Below are 18,283 nucleotides of genomic sequence, written 5' to 3'. Positions count from 1 at the left end.
CATGGGAGATGCATGGTTGCTTGTCTAATGCAGAGACATTCAATCTGGGTAGGAAGGTGAGGCAGTGTTACGATGAAAAAAATGTTTATTACAATTTTAATTGAAAATTACAATTTTCTTGAATAAAAATCTCAAATTTAGCAAATTTCTTGATCATACACAATGCAAAAAGCAGATAACATTTTTCTGCTTAGTGCGTAGGCAAACTTGTCAATTTTTGCACTGCCTCGTATTAGTTTTAGAATTGAATGCTTAAGACAGCATTTCCTGTCTGTGCACAAGTTTGACTACATCGAACAAGTGGAGTGTATAGCTCTTAAAATCTGTCAAAATTCCAGCATAAAGACATGACAATAATACTATTTAAGCACTTACTGTTGAAAAAATAGGTGTAGAAGATTGCATCCAAGTTCAGCAAGTGTAAATCAATAAGAGCTATAAAATTTACAATTTTATTGAAAAAAATAAATACAAATTTAGAAGAACATTCAAAAAGTTCTCCCACTCGTTTAGCAGGGACTTCTAGTGCAGGGTCCTTCAACTGTTCAGCAGCTTTACCCTTTGACACCTTGGTCTCTTTTACTTAAGCTTGGGCTCCTTGGTGGTCTTGGGCTCCTTGGTGGTCTTGGGCTCCTTGGTGGTCTTGGGCTCCTTGGTGGTCTTGGGCTCCTTGGTGGTCTTGGGCTCCTTGGTGGTCTTGGGCTCCTTGGTGGTCTTGGGCTCCTTGGCTTCCTTCAACTTAGCCCCCTTGAGCTTAGCTTTGGTCTTGCCAGACACAACCTTTTCATCTTCGTCTGCAGCTTTTTTAGATTTGGGCTTCTTGGCTGGCGCCACCTTTGAGGACAGAGGCACCTCATTTTTCGACTTTTCGGGAACCTTTACCTCCTTGAAAACAAACCAAGTTTGCCAAGATGATTAAAAATGTATGTTTGCGACGTTGCTGCAGGAGGGAATCAATTATGCTGGTCGTGGCTGCTTAGTAAACTACAATCATACATGAAAATTTGCATACACTGATTTCAACATTTTTACATAAACATAGCCAAGAGTATAATAGAAAATAATTAACGAGTGAAGCTTGCAAACATACAAGCAATCCTCTCAAATGCCCCAAGGCTTAAACTAAAATTATATTTTACACATGACAGTCAATGTTGGATATTTTAAACAATTTTAAAATCAGTGTCAGGTCCCAGCCACAATAGTGTATTAGAAGTGCATCGCTGCAATTTAGATAGTGTAAGAAGTACGACACAGGTGATATGCCCATGAGAAAAGGTTTTCCGCTTTATGGCAGAGCGTTTGAGCACCTCTGCTCTAAAAGGTGGAGCAAACAAGTGAGGAAGGTGATTTTTTTTGTACACTTGGTGTTGATAAACAGGCTTTAAAGTAGGGCGATATCACGATAGACACGTTAATAAATAAAGCAAGGTTGGTTGCATGAACAAAGGCACTTGCGCTTTGGTAACCGAGCAACGCAGGAAGTGATCACTAATCAGTGGGAGTTACACGCCAACAGCATCATGAGTGCTGCAGAGAGCAAAGAAATGGTTGCTAAACAGGTAAAAGTCAATCTGGCAGTTTTTAAAAACAGGCAGACCAATGCGGTCTGTAAATTATGCACCAAGACCGGTAATACCACACCACCTTAGCTGTGCTCGCCCTTTAGAGCACAGTCGTAACTTCTTGGCACTAAACCTGCAGAAACTAGTTCAAGTTTCTCCATGTTGACCATTTCACACTTTGCACCACTACACTTTAAGCATTTCTTCAATTTCCTCATTTAAGGTTATTATTAAGTGTTCGATGTGATTTTAGAATTATGTATAGATTGAGTGTTTTCCATGGTTGTGTTGACATTTCCTTTCTGCATTGATAGCTGTAATTAGAGGAAGGTTACATTTGAACTAAAAAGTGTTTACATTTAATGTATTTTTCTACTGGTCCGCGTTTGATGGGTCAAAATATATCAATCATCGATATTGACTGATATAAATAAGATCGCTTTCAGCCACATCGCCCAGCCCTGCTTTAGGGATACATTACTGTTGTAACAAAAACAAATAACTTCTGCATAATCAAGGAATTTTCAATTCTTACATTAAATTGCCTTCATAGTGTTACACAATATTTTATTTAACCATTGAGTATATTGGGGGACTTGGTCCTTCGAGGTAACTGCTTTATTTTTGGTCATAACTTACGTGTTCCTTCGAATTTAATAATTTTTTCATGTTTAATTTTCATTTCAAATTTTTTGCTATAAACAATACACTAAGAAATAATTTTAGCCCATAGAGTAGCTAGAAAAAAGTCCAAGAGTAAAAATATTGATTCATATTACCTACTTCTCTTGATGAAGTCACTTAAATGACAATTTAACACACATTTTGCTCAAATTATTCAATAAAATTGTCAGCATAATTAGAAAATTCTGTGTCAAAAAGATTTGGTGTTAAAGATAAACCTCCATACTACAGTAATTGAATCAAAATCTACTTAGACTTCCTTTTGTCATTCAAATTTGAACTTTACAGTACAGGTAAGAACAAAATTGTTGCATTAGCTCATGGTAGTGGAGGATAAAAGAGCAATAAGGTGCAGATATAAATAAATAGATTACTGTACAGATAAATATATTGTACTTTTGCAAATGCATCCACGTTTATGGATGTATGTTATATAGTCTTTATATTCCAGCGAGTTAATCCATTTTTGGGGGTAATTGAGGGGATTATTTTAATGTGTTCAAGAGTCTTACGGCCTGAGGGAAGAAGCTGTTACAGAACCTGGAGGTTCTGCTACGGAGGCTGCAGTACCTCTTTCTAGAGTTCTTCTGCCATCTAGTAAGTTGTGTTACGGTCAGGTAATGCCAGTAAACACTAGTTTTTATACTACACATCTGCAAGAAAAAACATTGTTTTTCCAAAAATCTGTGCTTTTATGGATTAAAGTGATTAATTATTAAATCACAAGCTAAAACAATGCTTCTCTAAACTGTTAGAATATTACAGCAAATATGCATTTAAATTCCCTATATAGTTTTAAACCGTAATAACTTCAAACTGTTTTAAGAGCACATACATGCGTTATGATTATACAGTCTTTGTTTTGAAGACAGGTGTTTGTTATTTCAAATTGTAAGGAAGTTAAAGGCCTACTGAAATGAATTTTTTTTATTTAAACGGGGATAGCAGATCTATTCTATGTGTCATACTTGATCATTTCGCGATATTGCCATATTTTTGCTGAAAGGATTTAGTATAGAACAACGACGATAAAGATTGCAACTTTTGGTATCTGATAAAAAAAAGGCTTGCACCTACCGGAAGTAGCGTGACGTAGTCAGTTGAACATATACGCAAAGTTCCCTATTGTTTACAATGATGGCCGCATGAAGTGAGAGAGATTCGGACCGAGAAAGCGACAATTTCCCCATTAATTTGAGCGAGGATGAAAGATTTGTGGATGAGTAAAGTGCAAGTGAAGGACTAGTGGGGAGTTGAAGCTATTCAGATAGGGAAGATGCTGTGAGAGCCGGGGGTGACCTGATATTCAGCTGGGAATGACTACAACAGTAAATAAACACAAGACATATATATACTCTATTAGCCACAACACAACCAGGCTTATATTTAATATGCCACAAATTAATCCTGCATAAAAACACCTGCGTGTTTGTTATGCTAGCTCCTAGCTCCTCTGCTAGCTCCTAGCTCCATAGAACACGCCAATACAATTCAAACACCTGATCAACACACACAATCACTCAGCCCAAAAGACCGTTTACCTAACCCAAGGTTCATAAAGCTTATATATTTTTTAAAAGTTACGTACGTGACGCGCACATACGGTCAAGTTATCGAATGTTTAGCAGCCAAGGCTGCATACTCACGGTACCTGATATTCAGCTGGGAATGACTACAACAGTAAATAAACACAAGACATATATATACTCTATTAGCCACAACACAACCAGGCTTATATTTAATATGCCACAAATTAATCCTGCATAATAACACCTGCGTGTTTGTTATGCTAGCTCCTAGCTCCTCTGCTAGCTCCTAGCTCCATAGAACACGCCAATACAATTCAAACACCCGATCAACACACACAATCACTCAGCCCAAAAGACCGTTCACCTAACCCAAGGTTCATAAAGCTTATATATTTTTAAAAAGTTACGTACGTGACGCGCACGTACGGTACGGTACGTGTTATGCTAGCTCCTAGCTCCTCTGCTAGCTCCTAGCTCCATAGAACACGCCAATACAATTCAAACACATGATCAACACACACAATCACTCAGCCCAAAAGACCGTTCACCTAACCCAAGGTTCATAAAGCTTATATATTTTAAAAAAGTTACGTACATACGCAAAAAAAAGCCAAAGCTGCATACTCACAGTAGCACGTCTGCGTCTTTGTCATCCAAATCAAAGTAATCCTGGTAAGAGTCTGTGTTGTCCCAGTTCTCTACAGGCGTCTGTGTATCCAAATCAAAAGTCCTCCTGGTTAGAGTCTCTGTTATCCGAGTTCTTCCATCTTGACTGCATCTTTCGGGAATGTAAACAAAGAAGCGCCGGCTGTGTACTGTTGTGGCTGACTACGTTCGAAAAATACGTCCATTTCGCACCGACAACTTTCTTCTTTGCTTGCTCGGCTTCCTTCTCCATAATGCAATGAACATGATTGAAACAGATTCACGAACACAGATGTCCAGAATACTGTGGAATTATGAAATGAAAACAGAGCTTTTTCGTATCGGCTTCAATGTGGAAGGCATACCCGTGTTCGTCGCGCTACGTCACGCGCATACGTCATCCTCAGAGGCGTTTCGAACCGGAAGTTTAGCGGCAAATTTAAAATGTCACTTTATAAGTTAACCCGGCCGTATTGGCATGTGTTATAATGTTAAGATTTCATCATTGATATATAAACTATCAGACTGCGTGGTCGGTAGTAGTGGCTTTCAGTAGGCCTTTAACTAACCTTTTCCAAGCTCTTCCATTTGTACAAAAAGTCAAAATCTTAGAAAGGGGTAAACTAGCCTCCGCTAATATACAGGTGAAACTCAAATTATATGGTGCAAAAGTCCAGTTCAGCAATTTAACATGAAATGTGAAACATGTGATATAAACTCATATGCAAAGTGAGATATTTCAAGCCTTTGTTATAATTTTGATGGTCACAGCTTAGTTTTTGAAAAACCCAAATGTTCTGAGAGCTTCAATTTACCAGTAAGTTCTTCATTAGCTGTACACCATAATCAAAATGATCACAAGACTTGAAACAGAGTTGCACGTTATGAGCCTGTGTCATATATAAGTTTCAACTTGTTAATAAACCTTTACATTTTTTCAAGTTTCACCTGTAAATATAATTTGTTACCTCCACAACCTATAGTTATAATTGGGTATACAAATTCCTCTCATAATCAATGACACCACTCAAAGTGTCTCGAAAACCTTGGACTGACCCACATCTTTAACCATTTCCTGGACTCGCCCCAACCTTGGTGAGGACTCACCTGCTCTATTGACTATAAGAGCAAATTATCAATCGGAGGCTCACTATTGGCAGAGACTTTTGCTCTTGGTGGCAACCACTGTCCATACACAATCGACAGACTTTCGTTAGGGCAGTTATTGGGCAAAGTGCCATGCCAGGACGTGCGCACGTGAACTGTATCATGCTTCAAACCTCACTTTGAAAAATCACTACAAACGTGCTCATGTAGCCATTAATCCGGACTCACTGATTTAAAAAAAGATCAGCATACATTGTTTTATTCACTTTTGTAGGTTAAAATGTTACATAGGGTGCTCCTGAGTTAATGTTGCTCATCAATTTTAATTAATTTTATTTTTGAAGACCAAATGGTTCAAGTCAGTCAAAATGTTTGCAGTTTAAGGATTTTTTTTTTATTATTTCAGGAAAATTGATGCTTTAAATGGTTTGTTAAGACTTTAAAAAAAAAAAAAAAGTTAGTTATTCTTTGTTGTAAGTTGATCTATACTTGTTTTCTCAATTGTAGATACAATGTTATGCAGAGGTGTACATAAGTTTTACAAATTATATTTATAGTCACAGCAGAGAGTGGAGCTAAATGTTCTTCTAGGTAACAAAGTAATTGAGAAGCACTGTAACGGTTACCTGTGACCCGTGTTTGATGTTGAATATTTCCAAAGACCTTCTTAGAGTGCCATTTTACACTTAAGTCCTGAAAATTTGCGAAATTTAGTCCTACTCTCAAACTTAAGAATAAAAGCTTTTTATCAACGTTCTTAAGTCTAAGAATCACTCCTACTCTCCACGATATTTAAGAGACCTTCAGAGGTGTCTTAAGTGGTTAGGAGTTGCCAGCAGGGGATGGTACTGAGGCGAGAGACGTGCGCGAACGTTCATCTTTGTTTGATGACTAGCAGCTGATCAAACGGTATCGTTTAGACAGAGCAGGTATTATTTTTGTCACAGATTTAATAATTTTCGATTCCTTGTTGATTTCTGCATGTGGCTGCAGTGGACTAGCATATATAGAGCCACCCACACCAGTTTCAAATTAGTTGCCTAATTAATGAATTGGAAAGAAAATTTTATGAGAGTAGCGTATGTGTGTGGCACACACATACGCTAGGTTACAGCATGTGAGGTGAGTGACGTCAGTGAGTGTGTGGGCGAGAGAAGAGAGGGAGCGGTATTGTGAGTGCGAGCGGGGACTAGTTTGTTTTGTGTTGGATTGGCTGTGTGCAAGCAATCAATAAAGCAAGATTTGCAACTAATCGCCGGACTCATCATTCACTCTAAAGTCGTCCGCTGTGGAGACCCACTGCCGGGTAAAGTGAAGGGTGTTGCCCCGAGCATACATCCTGGAGAAGTGTCTCCCCTGCCTCTGTTACGGTCTGGGAGCAGGAAGCAGGAAAGGTGCAACAAAAAGGAAACATTTATTTTTGATTCATTGCCAATATTGTTTGTTTTTGTATTATTTTGTAGTTTATTGTCAAAATATACACTCCCATTGTCCACTTAAATATTTCTAAGATATTTCTTTATTCTTAGACAAGGGATTCCCTTCCGTGATTGGTCATTTCTATGGACACAGAAATGACGTCACCTAAAATTCCGTTTACGGCACATAGTAATGTCGTAATTCAGCTCTGAGTGTGACACTTAAGATTCAGTCCTACACTTCGCTGAAAGTGTGAGTAAGACGCTTGATAACTAACTTTTAAGTGCAGCTTTCAGCGAAGAATTTATTTACTCTTAAGTCAACTCTTAGCAGACTTCTTAGGAGTAATTCTAAGAAGCTTGATAAGTACGGCCGCTGGCCTTTGACTGTTGAATAAAAGACGGCGGGTAAAGTCTAACACGCCACAAACAGTCATACTTTTTCTTTTTTTTTAAACGCTGCTGTGAAAGTCAAGCATTTCCAGCTTATCACAAAAAAAACCTGCCAAACCCTGGAGAGCCTGCTTAAGGGTAGTGACAGGTTTGACTCGGGAACAGATTAAGTTTATGGACGTGTCACACATGAACAAAAAAAACAAACTAATTTCTTACCTCTTTCTTTGGTTCATTTCCAGCATCCGATTTCTTTGCAGCGCCTTTAATTAAATAAGTAATTATTACTCCAATGTTATCATGACTGAAGATATTTGTTCTTACCATTAGCAGTTTTTGTCTTCTTGCTTTCCTCCTTTGGGGCTTCTTGCACATTTGGATTCTCATTTTCTTGTTTACCTTTGACCTCTTTGGCCTTTGGTGCGAGCTTCACACAACACATTTGAAAATGAACATGAAAAAAAGTTCACTTTGAACGATATAGTGTTTATTACCCGAAATCTGCCCTTTGCGCCTACAGTGACGACGGCGTTGGCCGGCCTCACCAACTCGCCCGTTTCCAGACCTTTCTTGATGGCTCTGCGGACAAAGTAATTGCGCCGGACGCTGTCCGTGGACGGGTAGTTGAGCTTGATGAAGTTGTGGATGGCCTGTAACGAAACCCCATTTCTGGAGTCCAGTGTTTTTATCGCCTCTCTCACCATTAAGTTAGTTGCAGGATTTGCGGACTTAACGCGCAAAGCTACAGGACCTACGGAAACAACACGACCTCCATTAGCATCGAACAGTCATTTCGACAAAAACTACAGTTTTACCCTTTTTTCCAAGCACCGGCGCGTCGCTGGAAGACGCTTTCGCATCAACAACGGTTAAATTCTTTTTAGGAGGCATCTTATGCGTGGGGGCGGCGGGAATTAAGTTGAAGAAAGACGTTAAAATGACTCGACTGAAGCTTTAAACTAAGTTGATGACGGCGGGCTGACTTTAAGCAGAAGTAGCGGCGCGTGAGTATCAGCCGCCAGGTGCAATCAATTCACCATCAGGGAGCGTTGCATGCTGGGAAATGTCACGTGAAGGGAAAGTCTTATAAGTTGCTAAAAAAAAACTGTACGGTATGTACGGTAGTCAAACTACCGTACATAATGAGATTTTTGGAATTATTGATAAATGATTCTGTAATTATTGTAACAAATGTGATGTTATCTTTAATCAAAAAGCACTTCCGCATCACTTGCTTTCAGCAAACCTCTCATTTGGGATGGAACAGCACGGTGGAACAGGGGTCAGTGCGTGTGCCTCACAATACGAAGGTCCTGGGTTCAATCCCGGGCTCGGGATCTTTCTGTTTGCATGTTTTCCCCAATGGTTGCGTGGCATTAAGTGGCCAAACATCTCATCCTCCTATGTCCCAGCACACGTAGGTTTGTAACAAATATCAAAATGATGTGTTTTTTTAATTATATTTATTTATTTATTCAATGGATAGGGAAATCATAATACAGGTGCTGAGAAAACATACACCCCCCCCAAAAAAAAAAAAATTGCAAAAAAAAAACAAGAATAAACCCACCCCCACCCACACACATTTCAGTCACAGTGGGTTTTAAATGATTGATTGATTGAAACTTTTATTAGTAGATTGCACAGTGAAGTACATATTCCGTACAATTGACCACTAAATGGTACGTGAATCAGACACGGGTTCGCTCAGGATCCGCTGTCTGACCGTACAATTTTCAGAGGCGGAGCGGATCTTCTAGGCCAGGGGTCTCAAACTCAATTTGCCTGGGGGCCACTGGATGCAGAGTCTGGGTGAGGCTGGGCCGCATGAAAAGATTTCTTTAAAAAATTATTTTTAAATGTCTTTATTTTTATTTTCAACACAAAATAAAATCAAAATATAAATGAACAAAATGAGAATTAAGTAAATAAATCAGTCATAAGTAATAACAAGAGAGGAGAAGTCTATAGCAAAACTCCTAGCCATTATGGACAACACCTCCCACCCACTACACTCGGACCTTGCGGGGAGAATGAGCACGTTCGATGGAAGGCTCAGATTCCCAAAATGCAACACGGAACGACACAGGAGGTCCTTCATACTGACAGCCATCAGACTGTATAATGCATATGTTCCTTTTTGACTGCACTTAAATGTAGAGTATATGTAGTATATGTAGAATATATGTATATATTATATATATGATATATTATATTATGAATTGTTATTCTTGTCTATTGTGAGCGAACTGTGGTGCTGAATTTCCCCCAGGGATCAATAAAGTACTTTCTATTCTATTCTATTCTATTCTATTCTATCTAACAATAATAATTTGATTTCTCCAGTCAGCAACAATGTATACACATACACATAATGTGCAAACCGGTTCACTCTCTCATCTCCCTGGTATTTTGCATACTCCTCAGCATGTCTATGTGTATAATGACGTTTTAAATTGTATTTCTTGTGCACCGCAACTTTCTCTGTGCAAATAAGACACGTCGGGGTGCCCCTGTGCTCAACAAAGAAATATTGCATCTCCCACTTTTCCTGGAATTGTTTTTGCTCATCACTAACCTTTCTCTTCACTGCAGGCTTTAAAAAAGACATGTTTGGGGTTGTAGAATATATTTGTATTTAGCCGGAGAATAATGTTATTTCCGCAATGTGTGTCGTTCCGCTTTTCCTCCCGACAGCAACACGGCGGTCGGCGGAAAGTACCGGGAAAAAGTGACGGCTCCCGGAGTGTTATATGGCGTCATATAAAAATATATGTAGTGTTCATCGTGTGAGGCAATGCAAATTATATTATATTATATTATATTATATGCCATATACCACACCATAATTGGTAGATTCCTTGTAGCCCGGAAGAGTTAGGACTACAAGGAATTCTGGGTATTTGTTCTGTTGTGTTTATGTTGTGTTACGTGTGGATGTTCTCCCAAAATGTGTTTGTCATTCTTGTTTGGTGTGGGTTCACATTGTGGCGCATATTTGTAACATTGATAAAGTTTTTTTTATACGGCCAGCCTCAGTGTAACATGTGTGGCTGTTGACTAAGTATGCATTGCAGTCACTTACGTGTGTCTGTTGAAGCCGCATATAACATGTGACTGTACAGGCACATTGTTTGTATATAGAAAAAGTAGACGCTAAACCTCGTGCCCTCAATATTGTTGTCCTCAGCAAAGTTGACGGTTGAAAATTGGGAGGGTTGGCAAGAATGCTTCAGCTCCGCACACAGCGCTGTCAAGCGCCATTCATATAAAACGTGCGGGCCGCACTAATATTAAACGTTCATATTAAGGTGCGGTCCGCACAATAGCGTCTCGCAGGCCGCAATTGGCCAGCGGGCCGCATGTTTGAGACCCCTGCTCTAGGTGGGGCCAAAATGAATGTGACAGTAACGCGGGTTGGGCGACTTGAAGGCGGATCCGTATAGGAGTCTTCTGCTGTGTGGGCCATGACTGCGTGGGTTCCCTCCGGGTACTCCGGCTTCCTCCCACCTCCAAAAACATGTACAGTATATATACATATACATATATATATGTTGATTGGCAAGACTAAAAAATTGGCCCTAGTGTGTGAATGTGAGTGTTGTCTATCTGTGTTGGCCCTGCGATGAGGTGGCGACTTGTCCAGGTTGAACCCCGCCTTCCGCCCGAATGCAGCTGAGATAGGCTCCCCCGCAAGCCAAAAGGGACAAGCGGTAAAAAATGGATGGATGGAACAAAACATTAAAGGGGGGTCAGCAGCTCTTTAGTGCCGCCCGAGTGACTCCCTGAATCATTTTTTAAAAAGGATTGAAAATAGAAAAATTTGTTTTTTCTTTGAGGACAAACATGACACAAACCTTCCCAAATGTTAGAAAGCCCACTGTTTAATATGTTTGTGTGTACGCTTTACTGATGAGAGTATTTGGTGAACATCGTTTTGTCCTACTAATTTCGGCGGTTCTTGAACTCACCATAGTGAGGACTGTGATGCAACAGTTTGTTTACATTTGAAATCCTCCACTCCTTCTTTGTCTCATTTTGTCCACCAAATGTTTTCTGCTGTGTGTTAATGCACAAAGGTGCGCTTTGTTGATGTTATTGACTTGTTGGAGTGCTAATCAGGCATATTTGGTCAGTGCATGACTGCAAGCTAATCAATGCTAATATGCTATTAGGCTAGCTGTATGTATATATTGCCTCATTTTGATAGTAGGCTATTATAGCTAATATAGGCACTTACTGTACGTCATGTGTTGCCTTCATTATAAGACTTATATGCAGCTTTTATATTTTTGTGGCTCCAGACAGATTTGTTTTTTGTATTTTTGGTCCAATATGGCTCATCAACGTTTTGGGTTGCCGACCCCTGCGTTAAAGTAATACCTAATTTCATTATAGTAATATATGAAAACATGGCATGAAAAATCATTTTAAAACGTTACAAGAGGAAAACAAAAAAATGTGAATTTTTTTTTTAAATAATGTAAAAACCCAATATGAAATGTTTGTGTTTCCTCACTGCTGCCATTTAAACACACAAAAACAATTAATACAAGGATATAATAACAAAAATCTTAAATATGAATGTTTTAAACTATGGTTTATCTATAAATTGGGATTACACAGATGTATTATTTTACTGTGCTTGTTTGCAGTGATCATCCATCCATTTTCTACCGATCATATTATATTTAAATATATTTTTCGTATCTCAGTGTTTTTTTTAAAACATGGGATACAAGAAAAAAAATGTAATTTATGATTTCAGAAAATCCAACACCATTATAATCAAAAATGCATTTTAGGAGTATCCATCCATTCATTTTCTACCGCTTGTCCCTCTCAGGGGAGCTAGAGCCTATTATACCAGCTCCTGGAAGGCAGGGTACACCCCAGAAGGGTCGCCACCCCATCACAGGGCCAACATACTTTTTAAAATTGATTAGGCCCTGGGCGGTTTTAAAGGCCTACTGAAACCCACTACTACCGACCACGCAGTCTGATAGTTTATATATCAATGATGAAATCTTAACATTGCAACACATGCCAATACGGCCGGGTTAACTTATAAAGTGCAATTTTAAATTTTCCGGGGAACTTCCGGTTGAAAACGTCTATGTATGATAACGTTTGCGCGCGACGTCAATGGTTGAAACGGAAGTATTCGGACACATTGTATCACAATACAAACAGCTCTGTTTTCATCACAAAATTCCACAGTATTCTGGACATCTGTGTTTAAGAATCTTTTGCAATTTGTTTAATGAACAATGGAGACTGCAAATAAGAAAGCTGTAGGTGGGATCGGTGTATTAGCGGCTGGCTGCAGCAACACAACCAGGAGGACTTAGTTGGATAGCAGACGCGCTATCCGACGCTAGCCGCAGACCGCATCGATGATCGGGTGAAGTCCTTCGTCGCGCCGTCGATCGCTGGAACGCAGGTGAGCACGGGTGTTGATGAGCAGATGAGGGCTGGAGTAGGTGGAGCGCTAATGTTTTTATCATAGCTCTGACGAGGTCTCATAGCTAAGTTAGCTTCAATGGCGTCGTTAGCAACAGCATTGCTAGGCTTCGACAGGCGGCACAGCATTAACCGTGTAGTTACAGGTCCAGTGTTTGGTTCGGTGTCTCCTGATAGTAGTATTGTTGATCTTCTGTCTATCCTTCCAGTCAGGGGCTTATTTCTTTTTTTTCTATCTGTATTTAAGCACGATGCTATCACGTTAGCTCCGTAGCTAAAGTGCTTCACCGATGTATTGTCGTGGAGATAAAAGTCACTGTGAATGTCCATTTTGCGTTCTCGACTCTCATTTTCAAGAGGATATAGTATCCGAGGTGGTTTAAAATACAAATCCGTGATCCACAATAGAAAAAGGAGAAAGTGTGGAATCCAATGAGCCAGATTGTACCTAAGTTACGGTCAGAGCGAAAAAAGATACGTCCTGCACTGCACTCTAGTCCTTCACTCTCACGTTCCTCATCCACGAATCTTTCATCCTCGCTCAAATTAATGGGGTAATCGTCGCTTTCTCGGTCCGAATCGCTCTCGCCGCTGGTGTAAACAATGGGGAAATGTGAGGAGCCCTTCAACCTGTGACGTCACGCTACTTCCGGTACAGGCAAGGCTTTTTTTATCAGCGACCAAAAGTTGCGAACTTTATCGTCGATGTTCTCTACTAAAGCCTTTCAGCAAAAATATGGCAATATCGCGAAATGATCAAATATGACACATAGAATGGATCTGCTATCCCCGTTTAAATAAAAAAAATTCATTTCAGTAGGCCTTTAAGATGTAATTCACAACATGTGATGAATAATTTCAAGTAGATTAAAAATAAATACTAAGACAATATAGTCTACATTATAATTGTTCAATAAATATAAAATAATATTAAAAAAAACAATTGAACATGAGGGATGTCAAGGAAAAATATGTTTTTATTAATGATCTTTTGGACAGACTTTAAACATGTAACATTCTTTGAACACAGTTAAAAACATGCAATAATGTGTCTTAACTGGCAGAATAAAGCAAGGTAAAGTGCTCCTATCTCTCTGTATGCTATTTATATGATCCATATGGAGAAATCTGAAATAGTTTGACAAAAACAAGAAAGTGTTGCATGTTAAAGCAATTTTGCCCAAACTACTTTCTCACTTGTTCTGCCTTCTTTTCATTGCCAAAAGTGCACTCTTATCCAACCTTACAATAAACACTAATTTACTTGGCGTCCATTGCTCAAATACTTACTTGTATTGCTGTACCTCTCTTTTTTTTTTTTTTGGACACACACTCAACATAACGGCAGTTGAGTTGCTACTTTTCTTCAGTAAAGCTCTTTCTGCAGTAACGTGAATGTGTCATGTGGGGTTGGTCTTGTTTCCTATTCGTTGATTATTCTAGTTGTTAGTCCGTTATGCTGCTGCTGCTGCTGCTGCTGCTGCTGCTGCTGCTGCTGCTGATGATGATGATGATGGTCACCTGCTGACACTCGCTGCTATCAGAGGGAGCAAAACGGCTGTGAAAGGACTGCGTAGACGTGAAGCAGAACCACACTCCATGGCGTTTTCCTGAAGAAGACATTGGAAACACAATAGGAGCTTACAAGGAGCTCTACCAAAGAAGATGCAAATGCTCATTGCCAAAAACGACAAATGGCTGGATTTACTAAAGGTTTGCGTGTACTAAAACAGGAGAAAACCTGATAGCACACACAAAGCTGATCTACTAAACATGTGCTAAGTGGATTGTGTCTGTTAAGTGAGCAGAATAATTTATTAATATGCAGAATATACGCTGATTATCAAAGCGCCCAAAATACTGGCTGGAGAAGATGCAAATTATGCAAATTATTTAGCACGCACAATGTGATTTATCAACACACTTTACCGTTTTACGAGTACTATTTTGTGTTTTATTTAGCACGTGTCAGAAGGACGTGCAAACTGACAGTTCCACACACGACTGCTGGATCAGTGCTCACACTGCTCAGACGAGAATCCTTCGTTCTTCGTGTGTCAACATTTTGGATGGTCAGGAATAAAAATTGTTACACATTGTCTACATCATTTTATAATTTTATAGCTGCGAGAGGACTTATGAGGCTGATTAAAACAAATTAAATGGATGTGTTATGGTTTCCCTTTCGTATTTTTTTTTAATGACGTTTGCTTTTTTCACAGAGAATACATATTTTTTATATTTCTTATTTGAAAACATTTCTTTAAATATGCATGTTTTGCATCTTGAGCGGGGTAAGTACAGCCTCTCTCCAATGAGCGTACTTCGGCGGTAAAAACACCCCCAAAAAAGTAATTTCATTGTAGATGTACTGCAAGACAGCTTCTAACATGCAAATAAGAAGTAGTGCATGTCTACTGCTTGTTGGAAAACACAGCAAAACGCAGCAGGTACTGAAGGAGCAAGTTAACAAGAATGTGCAGTAAATGATCGAGTGTTTCCATGGTGATGCCTGTATAGCCCTCGCAAAAATGACTAATGATCTATTGCTAACGATGGATTCTGATGCGTCATCTATGTTGTTGCTTCTTGATCTTAGCGCTGCTTTCGATACGTCAATCATAATATTTTATTAGAGCGTATCAAAACACGTATTGGTATATCAGATTTAGCCTTGTCTTGGTTTAACTCTTATCTTACTGACAGGATGCAGTGCGTCTCCCATAACAATGTGACCTCGGACTATGTGAAGGTAACGTGTGGAGTTCCCCAGGGTTTGGTTCTTGGCCCTGCACTCTTCAGCATCTACATGCTGCCACTAGGTGACATCACACGCAAATACGGTGTTAGCTTTCCCTGTTATGCTGATAACACCCAACTCTACATGCTCCTAAATCTGACCAACACGTCGGATTATAATCAGCAGGAGGCGTGTCTTAATGACATTAAACAATAGATGTCCGCTAACTTTTTGCAACTCAACGCCAAGAAAACGGAAATGCTGATTATGGGTCCTGCTAGACACCGACACCTATTTAATAATACCACCTTAACATTTGACAACCAAACAATTACACAAGGCGACTCGGTAAAGAATCTGGGTATTATCTTCGACCCAACTCTTTCGTTTGAGTCACACATTAAGAGTGTTACTAAAACGGCCTTCTTTCATCTCCGTAATATCGCTAAAATTTGTTCCATTTTGTCCATTATTCATGCGTTCGTTACGTCTCGTCTCGATTACTGTAATGTATTATTTTCAGGTCTCCATATGTCTAGCATTAAAAGATTACAGTTGGTACAAAATGCAGCTGCTAGACTTTTGACAAGAACAAGAAAGTTTGATCATATTACGCCTGTACTGGCTCACCTGCACTGGCTTCCTGTGCGTTTAAGATGTGATTTTAAGGTTTTACTACTTACGTATAAAATACTACACGGTCTAGCTCCATCCTATCTTGCCGATTGTATTGTACCATATGTCCCGGCAAGAAATCTGTGTTCAAAGAACTCCGGCTTATTAGTGATTCCCAGAGCCCCAAAAAAGTCTGCGGGCTATAGAGTTTTTTCTATTCGGGCTCCAGTACTATGGAATGCCCTCCCGGTAACAGTTAGAGATGCTATCTCAGTACAAGCATTTAAGTCCCATCTTAAAACTCATTTGTATACTCTAGCCTTTAAATAGACCCCCTTTTTAGACCAGTTGATCTGCCGTTTCTTTTCTTTTCTGCCCCCCTCTCCCTTGTGGAAGGGGGGGCACAGGTCCGGTGGCCATGGATGAAGTGCTGGCTGTCCAGAGTCGGGACCCGGGGTGGACCGCTCGCATGTGCATCGGTTGGGGACATCTCTGCGCTACTGACCCGTCTCCACTCGGGATGGTCTCCTGCTGGCCCCACTATGGACTGGACTCTCACTATTATGTTAGATCCACCATGAACTGGACTTTCACAATATTATGCTAGACCCATTCGACGTCCATTGCATCCGGTCTTCCCTAGAGAGGGGGGGGGGTCACCCACATCTGCGGTCCTCTCCAAGGTTTCTCATAGTCATTCATATTGACAGCCCACTGGGTTGTGAGTTTTTCCTTGCCCTTATGTGGGCTCTGAACCGAGGATGTCGTTGTGGCTTGTGCAGCCCTTTGAGACACTTGTGATTTAGGGCTATATAAATAAACATTGATTGATTGATTGAGTATGAGCAAAATCCTCATTTAAATAAGGCGGTCTACTCACCATTACAATTGCACACGGATAGTTAGTAGATCGCACGCAACACTCCCACTAATAGTCCACGCTATTTTATAGATTGCATACGCTGTTTACCGCGTGGTGTTTGGACCTTAGTAATTCAGGCCCTAAATGTACAAATTGCAGTAAGGAGCAAACTGCTCAGTCAGCATTAATAGAGCTCACAACAGTACGGCAAGTGTAACATGCTGAAAGTATAGGTTTGTCTTTATATTTAGCAAGTAATCAGACCCCTCTAGACCAGGGGTGGGCAATTAATTTTTACCGGGGGCCGCATGAGCTACCCGAGCACTGCTGGAGGGCCACATCGACAATATTTCAATTAAATTTTGCTCAATATTATTTTTTATATATACCGTAAGATAAATAATAATAATAATAATAATTAATAATAATAGTAATACTTCAACATAGTGTGTGTAACAGCATTCCATGACTAATATAAATAAATTAACATTAATAATAAATGACAGTAAAATAAGCACACGTATGACTGAGGAGTCATACTGTAACTTTGTGTGGTGTTTGAGTTGTCCGACTTTTTGTGTGGCCATAAACGCACCAGTGGTTTAGTGCTATGCGTGTTGGTGACAGATGACAAGTTGGTTTTGGCCTGGTTTGTACGGCAGAAAATGACTAGTTTTTCGAGATAGAATTGTTTTACTCATGTTTTTGGTGTGGTTATGTCCGAATATAAACAGTTTTGCTCAATAAAGTGATCGATATAATTCCTGTCCTCGAAGCATCTCGATAGACGTTACAATAATTGAACGGTGTTCAATTGAACGGTGTTGACGAACACCATTAGGGCCGCTTGTTGTCACTGTCACTCAAAGTTGCATTGCAAAATTCCATAGAATAAATATGTTTATTTTGTTTAGAATTCAGATGGGATTTGATTTGGTGCGCGGCATATACTTGCTGCGCGCAGCGGACGATTGAGCAGTGCGCAATTGCGCAGGCACGCACCTTAGAGGGGACGTTGCTTTGCAGTTCATGTCTTGTTGAAAACACGGCATTCCTCATCAACTTTTCTCTTGTAGTAGAATTTCTGACCTTTTGACCTATATTTCTTGTCTTTTAAGAATGCCCGCTCATTTTCAATACTCTTGTATTTTTGTGCCATTGAATGGACCAGTTGTGGGACAAAAGTGAATATTAAGTCGTGCCAACCTGTCTATAGAATGTGTTGACTGTCTAAAGGATTCGAGTTGTTATGGAACAGATAG

General features: G+C 39.7%; 2 protein-coding genes across 7 annotated transcripts in view; both read right to left on the bottom strand.

Annotated features, from left to right (window-relative positions):
* Positions 1-438: 438 nt before the first annotated feature.
* On the bottom strand, positions 439-8,388 carry LOC133653502 (protein B4). Of its 3 annotated transcripts, XM_062052858.1 has the most exons (6): positions 8,157-8,388; positions 7,836-8,092; positions 7,666-7,768; positions 7,561-7,604; positions 729-885; positions 439-692 (listed from the first exon to the last, which is right to left on the bottom strand). In XM_062052858.1, the coding sequence occupies exons 1-6, from the start codon at positions 8,230-8,232 to the stop codon at positions 580-582; spliced, it is 750 nt and encodes a 249-aa protein (XP_061908842.1). In that variant the 5' UTR covers positions 8,233-8,388; the 3' UTR covers positions 439-579. The 3 variants fall into 3 exon arrangements, with proteins under 3 accessions (XP_061908842.1, XP_061908832.1, XP_061908850.1); XM_062052848.1 differs by having other exon boundaries at positions 439-885; XM_062052866.1 differs by having other exon boundaries at positions 439-834.
* Positions 8,389-13,532: 5,144 nt separating this feature from the next.
* Positions 13,533-18,283, bottom strand: part of cacna2d3 (calcium channel, voltage dependent, alpha2/delta subunit 3) — a 142,641-nt gene continuing 137,890 nt past the window's right edge. For all 4 annotated transcript variants that reach the window (XM_062052756.1, XM_062052747.1, XM_062052767.1 and 1 more), the window contains one exon: positions 13,533-14,414. In XM_062052756.1, coding sequence (XP_061908740.1) covers positions 14,322-14,414 — 93 coding nt within the window. In that variant the 3' untranslated portion in view covers positions 13,533-14,321. The remainder of the gene's footprint in view (positions 14,415-18,283) is intronic.

This window comes from Entelurus aequoreus, linkage group LG01 (genome assembly GCF_033978785.1).
Source record: "Entelurus aequoreus isolate RoL-2023_Sb linkage group LG01, RoL_Eaeq_v1.1, whole genome shotgun sequence".
Taxonomy (NCBI): Eukaryota; Metazoa; Chordata; class Actinopteri; order Syngnathiformes; family Syngnathidae; genus Entelurus; species Entelurus aequoreus.
Note: the sequence above shows the minus strand (reverse complement) of the source record. Positions and strands in the feature narration are given on the sequence as shown.

Excerpts from the sequence above, each read along its gene's own strand:
- LOC133653502 (XM_062052848.1), bottom strand. The coding sequence starts at position 8,232 with ATGCCTCCTAAAAAGAATTTAACCGTTGTTGATGCGAAAGCGTCTTCC. Across the intron at positions 7,769-7,835 it reads GCGCAAAGGGCAGATTTCGG|CTCGCACCAAAGGCCAAAGA; the intron begins GTAATAAACACT and ends TGTTGTGTGAAG. Across the intron at positions 7,605-7,665 it reads GAAGACAAAAACTGCTAATG|GCGCTGCAAAGAAATCGGAT; the intron begins GTAAGAACAAAT and ends ATTTAATTAAAG.